The sequence below is a fragment of the Peromyscus leucopus genome, chromosome 5, assembly GCF_004664715.2.
Source record: "Peromyscus leucopus breed LL Stock chromosome 5, UCI_PerLeu_2.1, whole genome shotgun sequence".
Taxonomy (NCBI): Eukaryota; Metazoa; Chordata; class Mammalia; order Rodentia; family Cricetidae; genus Peromyscus; species Peromyscus leucopus.
In genome coordinates this window covers 15,108,442-15,118,123 of record NC_051067.1, presented here as the reverse complement: position 1 = coordinate 15,118,123, position 9,682 = coordinate 15,108,442, and the positions used below count along the sequence as shown (strand labels likewise).

The following is a 9,682-nucleotide window of genomic DNA, read 5'->3' as shown; positions in this document are numbered from 1 at the left end:
GGCTTCCTCTGGCCATATTGAGCTTCTTGTTAAGGGTGCCTGGCTTAAGCTCTGTGTTCTGCTTCCCTCCTTCTCTCTTCTAAATTCTGTTTAGAAAAATCTCTCCCCTTGCTTTACTAAAAGCAGCATCTGGAACACTTTGGGGTTTGGAGATTTCTACGACAGAAGAAACCTGCTGAAAATACTAGTCTGTCAGCCTTTAGTTCTGACTCCTAGAAACTTTTTCTTTTTGTTGTTTTGTTTTTTGGTTTTTCGAGACAGGGTTTCTTTGTGTAGTTTTGGTGCCTGTTTTGGATCTCGCTCTGTAGACCAGGCTGGCCTCGAACTCACAGAGATCTGCATGGCTCTGCCTCCGGAGTGCTGGGATTAAAGGTGTATGCCACCACCGACTGGCTCTCTAGAAACTTTTAGAACAGACATGATGCTAAACGCTTTGCCACTTTGTAACAAGGATGGCCTTTCCCCTCATTTCCTTTAAGATGCTCGTTTACACTGGTGGCCCCTTCACATCAATCGGAGATCAAAAGCCTGGTATTTTTTTAAAATGTTGTTTTGTTTTTAATTTTTCTTTCTCTGATTGAGGAAGTGTCTCTCAAGTAAATCCAGAGCTGCAGATACAGCTAGTTTGGCTAGCTAGCTTGGGTGGGTGGGTCCTGTCTCTACTCTCTGAGCACTGGAAACACAGGAGGACCTGCGCCCACCTGAATTTATATGGGATTAGGGGACTTGAACTCTGGCCCTCGGGCTTATATGGCAAGTGCTTTAACCACTGGGCATTTCCCAGCCCAGCACCTGTCTTAAGAAGAACGTGAGAAAAATTCACAAGAAATCAAAGGGTAGAGGGCAGGAAAGATGGCTCAGCACTTAAGAATCTATACTGCGGCTTGGGAGATGGCTCTGTGGTTAAGAGCACTGACTGCTCTTCCAGAGGTCCTGAGTTCAATTCCCAGCATCCACATGGTGGCTCACAACCACCTGTATTGAGATCCGATGCCCTCTTCTGGCCTGCAGGGACACATGCAGGCAGAACACTGTATACATAATAAATAAATAAATAAATCTTTAAAAAAAAAAAAAAAGAATGTATACTGCTCTTATAGAGGACCTGTGTTTGGATTTCAGCACCCATGTAGTTAGTGGTTCACAACCTCCCGTAACTCCAATTCCAGGGGATCTGATGACTCTTCTTGCCTCTGCAGGTATTGAACTCATGTTTGTTCTCAGTATGGCGTGCTCTCCGTTGCTTCTTCTTCAGCAGAGTTTACACCCTTAAATCTTCTCCAACGTGTGAAAATTTCATCCTTTTGGCTAGAAAGAACTCGTTTGTCGTTTAGATAGAGGAAGGCTAGAATCTTGTCTGAGTGGATTTTTTTTAACCATTTCTCTTAGAACCCACTCTCCAACCTGGTCACTCCAACTGAAGGTGAGCATGGCTAGCTAACTCAGCTACTAAATCAGTTAAGAGCCATGGCTTACCAATATCTCCGGCGTGTACACAATGCCCAGGAACTTATGGTGAAGAAGCACACGTCCAGGTCAGTGGTTGTTCTTTTGACCTTTATTCAAATAAACACAATACCTGTACAGAGCCTGACTGTGTCTTCTCAGGCTGGTGTATTTGGATTTTCTGACATGCAGAGGCGTGGTCGCATGACTGTTCTAGAACTTAACCCAGTGCTCCAGCTGCACGGGTGCAGCTGGCTCTGAGCATGAGGGTGGCGAAGTTTCATGGCATCACTGCCCATCGAGGCTGACAGAGATGAAGACAAACGTTCTCTTTGAACGTCAGATTTCAGAACGTACACAGGAGATAGAATGCAACCATTTCCTGCTGCTAGGCTAGGCACTTAAAAAGACATTTCCACACTGGGTAAGCCAGTTCATTAACAACTATTATATTTCATTTCCTAAGAAGAACATTCAGGGTGAAGAAAAGTGTACTTAGCCTTTGCCATCAGAGTTGGTGAGACTAATGATTAAAATAGTTTTTGATATAATTCAGAAATGCATGAATTAGAGAAATTTCTGTTGTTCTAATTCAGTCTTGCTTCTTTCCTAAAATTCCAAGAAGCTAAGAGTTCCTTCTTTAGTTTGAATTGGTCTGGTTGTCACCTCTATCAAGACACTCCTCTTTATGGCATGGGTTCTGCTGCTTCTATATATTAATTTAATGTAAATAAAGTAAGGCTTCAATTGAGGATTAATAGTTTAATCTAAAGGAACAAGTTTGAGCAGTCAACTGTTCTCATTTGAAGCTAGTTAAGGTGAATGCAACCTGGGGTCAAATTCAATTTAAAAATTACCGTCCCCAAAGGAAAACAGCAGCTAGTTTCAGAGGCCGAGGCAAGTGGGTTTGTGGAGGGTGGGGCACGGACAGCAGTGCCCGGGCTCCTGGGGTAGACAGGGGCTGGCCTGACTTCCTCCAGCTCTGAGCTGCCTATGTAGAACGGCCACAGTGCCCCCAGAGAGCAGGGCTAGCGAGGAGCCTTCTCTCAGCACTGGGGTCCCTTCTGCACAATCCCCATGAGGACAAAGGCCAGTTCTGCTGCTTAGCAACTAACTGCCCACACTGGCCACTTCTGATCCCATTTCCCTGTGAAGAAGTGAACTGGCTCAGAAACAGCTTGGGGAAGTGGAATAAGGCTTCTGGGTTGAGAGCTCTCCTTCCTCGGACAGCCAAGAGAGAGGTTGTCTGGAAGCCTGACAAAGAGCAAGGCTACTTTCTACAATACAAAACCCCAACCTCTCCAGTCAGTCTATTAAAGTAAACTGAATCATTGGATCATTGAAAACTAATATACTTTGAAAGCCTTTGCCACATCTGTAAAAAAAGAAAACCAAAAAGCTTCAAAGTTTTTAAAAATCCTTTAAAATGTATTAATAGCCTTCTTAGTAACAAATATAAAACAGTTTAAGACACTTGGTGACTTTCTTAGGTCATATTTCTAAAGGAGAGGGATACATATATGTCTTGTGGGTGGATACACAGTAAGATTTTGCTATTAAAGTTGTCTATTTAGTAGAAACTCCAGGAAGAGTTCTGTTAAGAAAACAACTGTTTTGGAAGGAAGAGTTGTGGTTTTTTTCCCTCCAAAACGTCAAAAAGAGTAAGGGCACAAATATAACAAACATAAAATATCAACACAACTATATTAATTCAATAAATAAATAAAGTGGCACCAACTTCATGGCAAGTTTTCAAGACACATCTCAAGGATATTTTAAAATAAATAACTACTCAAGAAAGGAACCATTATTGTCAGCACAAGAGACACAGCATTGACAATGGAGTGTGGCAAGGAAGGGCAGTGCCAGCATGCCACGGCCACATGGGAACAGAAGTGTCACCCTTAGGTGGGATGGACCCTCAGGACAGATCCTTGTCCAGAGAGGAAAGCTTCAGGAGAGGCCAGGCCTAGGGCTGTCCTTTGCCATTTTTCTCTTTTCTTCCAATGTGTGCTTAAATATTTTCTTCAGGGTGTTGTAAACTATTGGTCCATTTTCAGAATCAAAATTAACCTGGTGACAAAGAAAATTCCTATTTAAGACACTGTAGCAAAAATTTTAGCAAGTTTCTGTTTGTAAAGGAAAGAAGGATTTGGAGCGGGGGGTGGGGGGGTGGGGTGAGGAGGGGGGGTGGCACATGCCTTTAATCCCAGCACTCAGGAGGCAGAGGCAGGTGGATCTCTGTGAGTTCAAGGTCAGCCTGGTCTACAGAGCAAGATCCAGGACAGGTACCAAAACTACTCAGAGAAACCCTGTCTCAGGGGGAAAAAAGAATTTGGAAAAAACTACAACAAAGATTTATATAGAAATACATAGAGTCACAAAACACACATGATGGGTTTCATACATTTGAACTGAAAGACTACATTAGAGCTACCAATCACATCAATATCAAACCTTAGAGTGAAACTCGAGACTTTAGTGCCAAGAGTTGACTACAATCCACACAGCTGGCCAGCAAGGAAGGCAGCCATGAGCATGAAGCTCAGAGTCACTGATGTTCAAGGGAAGTCTCCTTTCCAAGGGAAGCAGAGCAGCTGGTGTGTGGTGTCCAGAAGCCCCAGGGCCACTCTGGACTGCAGTCGGAAGACCTCAACAGTCTGGCTTCCCACCTTCTCTGTGGATCGCCATCCATCTTTTATGTAATGTCTGTGGTGGTGGTTCTCAACCTTCCTAACGCTGAGACCCTTTCATATAGTTCCTCACGTTGTGGTTACCCTAACAATAATATTATTTATTAATATTATTTGCTACTTCATAACTGTAATTTCACCACTGTTAGGAATCATAATGTAAATATCTGATATGTGACCCTCAGAGGGATCATGACCCACAGACTGAGAACCACTGGTCCATGGGTTTCAATTTCCTCATGTGAAAATATAAACTCAATAATACCCACTGCCTTAACATTTCTTGGGAGTTTAAATGGAATCTGGCACCTGCAAGTGTTTTGTACACATTAAAAACCTCAGTGAGATTGAGGGTCCCCTCTCTGCTGGAAGGCACTGTACACACTCGGGGCCTTCGTCATGCCTGCCATTCTCTGCTGAGGAGTGAGGACGACAGGGTGGGGACCAGAGCAGCCCTGCACTGTCCCCAGAGTAAGGTGTGTCCTACTGAAAAAGAATGATGATCTTGGTGCAGCTTCTTGCTGCCACAAACTGCTCCTTTTTAGACAAATTCTGACAAGGGAAAGGCTGCTCCCTTCATCAGCAGATGAGGGATCTGGGATGCTGCTCTATTTGGTTGTCAGGATCTTGGTAGTGGCTCTCACAAGGCTCAGGGTCAGAAATAAACACCTGCATTTCTCCTGGAAGCATGTACTTCATGTTTTTGTGGGTGCTGACCTGACAACTGTGGATGCTTACCTCTGCTTAAACGATTCTTTTTGAAACCCAAGGTGGATCTGTCTGGACAAGCAAATAGCCCTGCCTCCTAGGAGGGACAAGACTTAAAGCACTTGCTGAATACTCAGCTGCTTCTCTCTTTGCCTAAATAAATGCTTTGTTCCCACACTACCCTTCAACAACCAGACAATTCAGCTTTTTCCTGACACCACTGTTAGGACACACCCCAACTTCTTCTTAAAACACATGGGCACTAAGGGAAAACAGCGGAAAGTTTTACCTGAGAAGAGAAGGGGACCCCTGGACCCATGACTTACAGAGATGGTGTGACTGGTGTGGAGGACACAGGGACTCACCTTGGTGAAAGCTTTAATGGCATGGGAAAGGCAAGCTTCCTCCACCTCCACAGGAAGTGTTTGCAGGCTCACTATGCAATGCAGCACACAGAGGATGGTCTGGTACTGCCCCTGTTTTGTTTTTTCCAGAAATAAAAAGAAATTAATTTGAAAGTACCTCAAAAAATCAACTCAAATAATTACAGAGGGAGCTGCTGGCTCTGACTTAGTCTCGAGCACTCGGTCAAGAGTCTACTGGAGCAGATGAATATGGTATAGGAACTGCTCCGATGCGTCGGACAGAGCTGGCTGTTCTGTCGCCAGGTCTGATCAGGTACACCTGAAGATTGGTTCTAAACCACATGCTTCTTCTGCAGTGCACAGAATGGACTTTCTTTCCTACCATTTCTGGATATAATCACTCCAGCTTGGTCAGTTGATGCTGTAGTGGAGTGTACAGCTTACTTGGGCACCAAGCAGTCAGTACTGTGTGCCCAGCTCACTGCAGATACTACCTGGGAAAGTGGGCAGATGAAGCCTCCAGTAGCAACCTGGATGTAAGGATGTATGTGGTGATATTTTATTTGTATGTTAATAAATAAAGTTTGCCTGGAGATCAGTGGTCATAGTCAGCCATAGACAGAAGTCAGACAGTGGCACACACCCTTAGTCTGATCACATGGCAGGCAGAGTCTTTGTATATTCAAGGACACAGCCAAGAGTGGTGACACGCACCTTTAATCCCAGTACCAACCATAGAGACCTGGAGGTCTATATAGACAGGCAGTGACAAGGAAGTGAGGTGGCTGGGTTAAGAGCCAATGAGAACAGCAAGGCAAAAAAGGCACAGGCTAGACAGGAAGAGGCTCTCTTGGGAAGCTATGGTGATGTGGTGAGCTAAGGTTAGTTGGCGGCTATTGCTCTGATCTTGACAGCTTACACCCCTGTATTTGGCTCTGTTTCTTATTTAATAAGACTGTTTAGAAATTTGTCTACAATTGGTGCCCAATGTGGGGCACGAACCTACAACCCTGAGATTAAGAGTCCCATGCTCTATCAACTGAGCTATATAGATATATGCACACATATGTGTGCCTGTGATACATACATTCCCTTTAAAAAAAATTCTAAGGAGTATATATTCCAATCTGCATCATAGTCACTGAGATGCTCATCCATTCATGAAAAAAATCATACCAGTTGGTTTTTTGGGACAGAATCTCACTAGGTAGACTGTCCTCAAACTCAGAGAAATGTGACTCCCTAGTGCTGGGATTAAAGGTGTGCACTACCACACCTGACAAAACACCATACTTTTAAGCCAAAATGAAATCCAAAATTTAATGATAGTTACTATGTTAAGATGTATATTGAAAGATTAAAAATGAAAGGTTGTAAGGATTTAATGACTCTCCCAGCATTCACATTGGAGAAATGATTCCTAAAGTATAATCACTTTGGTCTCCCAGGCTATGGATATCTTCCTTTTAGGGGTGGGCATTAGACCTAGGCCCTTGTACACAATATGCAATGACCTACCACAGAGCTACTTCCCCAGCTTGGTTTTGAGACTATCTTGCTGCATATAAGATAACCTTGAATCCAGTATGTAGTCAAGGATGGCTTCAAATTTGTAAAACTACTTCTACCTCCTGAGGGCTGGGGTTACAAGTATTCACTGCCATTTCTTTTTTTTTTTTTTTTTTTTTTTTTGGTTTTTGGTTTTTCGAGACAGGGTTTCTCTGTGTAGCTTTGCGCCTTTCCTGGGACTCACTTGGTAGCCCAAGCTGGCCTCGAACTCACAGAGATCCGCCTGGCTCTGCCTCCCGAGTGCTGGGATTAAAGGCGTGCGCCACCACCGCCCGGTCCACTGCCATTTCTATATGCTTATGTTGTGCATCAATTTCTCTGTAACTACAGTGCTGCAGATCAAACCCTGGGCTTTGTACACACTAGGCTAGTCCTCTACCACCAAGCTACATCTCCAGCCCCAATTTCTCTTATCTTAGAAAAACTACTAAACTGGGGGACTGGAGAGATGGCTTATTGGTTAGGAACATGTGCTGCTCTTGCAGAGGACCTGAGTTCAGTTCCCAGAACCCACACTAGGTGGTTCACAAGGGCCTGGAAGTTCAGCTCCAGGGGTATCGAATGCCCTCTTGTGTCTTCTTTGAGCATTGCACTCACATATACAAACACATGGAGACCATGGACACAAAATTAGGGGAAAAAGAAAAGAAAACCCACTAAAATAGACCTAAATACAATTTTCATTCCTTTTTTTTTTTTTTTGCACATGTGTGAAACTTACATTGAGGGCCTAAATTAAACTCATTAGCTGGTCCAATACCTACTTTACCTTCTCTAGTAAAAATAGGGCTTCACCAGCATCTGCTTGCCTGTCCACCAACATGTCCACATCCTCTTTGGTGATTACAGGCTCTTTCAGCTGCTCCACCCAAGACCACATCAAACTGCACAAGATGAAAGGGTCTCTCTCACCACAGATTCTTTCCCAGGCTCCCTCTCGGGAATTTAATTCTTTCTGCAAAGGAAGAGGGAGAGAGAGATGGACACGGGGAGAGGCAAGTGTATAGACCTAACTGGAGGATTCACAAGCGACTGAAGAGTGAAGGCTGGGCTCTGAGGTGCAATCTGGACCATCCTCAGGGCCTGCACCTCTAGCTAGGGATGCCCAGCTAACTCAGGAGCTTCTCGAAATTTCGTCTCATCCCTGCCACACACAGTGCAGGCTAACTAACAGGAGAAGGGCCACCGAAGCAAGCAGCCCTGTCTCTGATTGAGGCCACAGATGGCGTTCAAGAGGCAGTCTTCTTTCTCAGACATCTGGTAAACAAAACAGAAATTTGGACTGCAAATGAGGTAAAATGGTAGATTAGAAATAGGGGACCATTTATAAGTTAATTTGGGGGTCTCAGCTAAACCTCTTAAACACACAGAGAGAGAGAGAGAGAGAGAGAGACAGAGACAGAGACAGAGACAACTTCATGAGAGTTGGTAAATGTGGTGTGTGTTTTCTAAAGTGCCTTTTAGAACCCTACAGATGACCCCTATAGATGAAGTACCAAGCCTGGCACCCTGAGATCTGGGACGGCGAAAACAAGTGGGAAACCTTGTGAACACTCCCAACTATCTGCAGACAGTTTAAGCACGAGCTTTCATTACTTTATTTATTTGTGTGAATTCGTGTATGTGCCTGTGTGCATGCATGTGCACGCCACCAGCATGTGTGTGTGGAGATCAGAAGACGACTTTGTGGAGCTGGTTTTCTCCTTCTATTATGTGAGTCCAGGAACCAGAACTCGGGCTTGGAGGGCTCATTTCTAATGACTCAGACTACTACCAGCCTCACACGAGAATTTAAGACTTCACCTCACAAAGATGAGTTAAGAAATTTCTGACAGGGATCAGATTTATGCTTTGGTAAATCAAATAAAACTTCTCAATGATAAAAAAAAAAAAACACAGTAGTTGTTAATATCCATTTAGTTGCTCAGTAAATACTTGTAGCCTGTACCACAAAGTGGTTAGAAAAGTTACACAGGACTTAGTTCAGACTTTCACAGCACCCCACAGGGAGGTTCCTCACAGATAAACTCTGAGATGGAAACAGTAACCTGTGCATACTCAAAGCTAGAAAATGGCAGGGAGGTGTTCCACTGGCTTGCCTTACTGCCTGGGCCATGGGTTTCTCTTTATCACATAAATAAGCCCACACTTGGAGTTGTCTGTATTTCTACCTATCTGACATATTGTGTACAGAAAAGGATAGCTTTTTATTGAATCTCATAGATCTATGAGGAGATTAAACTGGGCAGAACAAAAACTGAGTGAAGTGAGTACTGTACCGTGATGCTTGACAAAGCTTCCCCGTGAGGCAGGCATGTGAGGAGAGCCTGTCTACATACTGCCACATGAACCATGGCCTCGAGTAAGCCACTTGACTTCTGGAGTCCTTAGTCCTCGCCTATGATACTGATTCATAAAAGTCACAGAGAGTCTATAAACAGTCCACTGTGTCTGGGGTGCTGCGAAAGGTACAAGGCATGCTCACCAACGGCCTAGCGCAGACACGCAGCATCACACTATTTTCCCAGAGTACACCTGGTTTTTTTACTTACTCAAAGTCCTGAGATAAATCTAAGAAGGTAAAGGAGATAGAAGTTTTGTGGCTCCAGTAAATGCTTTTATACGTGCTACATGTAGAAACAGCCTGTCTCCAACCAAATGCGCATGTTTTTGTTGTTTGAGGCAGGGTCTCTATGTAGCCCTGCATGTCCTGGAACTATGTAGACCAGACTGGCACAGATTTGACTACTCCTGCCTCGAGTGCTTTGATTAAAGGTCTAGCTGACAGCACCTGGCCCAAACCTGCTTCTTCTCAGCTCATATGGGCACTTGGCTGAGGGACACACAGGGCTCATCTGGGAGCGGAACCATGGCATTCTTAACCAAAGATCCCCTAACTTG

At 44.2% G+C, this 9,682-nt stretch overlaps 1 protein-coding gene across 4 annotated transcripts in view; it reads right to left on the bottom strand.

Moving 5' to 3' along the window:
• Window positions 1-1,536: 1,536 nt before the first annotated feature.
• Window positions 1,537-9,682, bottom strand: part of Ptpdc1 (protein tyrosine phosphatase domain containing 1) — a 55,537-nt gene continuing 47,391 nt past the window's right edge. For 3 of the 4 annotated variants that reach the window (XM_037205756.1, XM_028867664.2, XM_028867665.2), the window contains 3 exons: window positions 7,551-7,736; window positions 5,213-5,323; window positions 3,400-3,519 (listed from right to left, as the gene is read on the bottom strand). In XM_037205756.1, the coding sequence (XP_037061651.1) occupies window positions 3,400-3,519; window positions 5,213-5,323; window positions 7,551-7,736 (417 nt within the window). Of the gene's footprint in view, window positions 3,520-5,212; window positions 5,324-7,550; window positions 7,737-9,682 lie in introns of all 4 variants that reach the window. The other variant, XM_028867663.2, reaches the window with a different exon arrangement.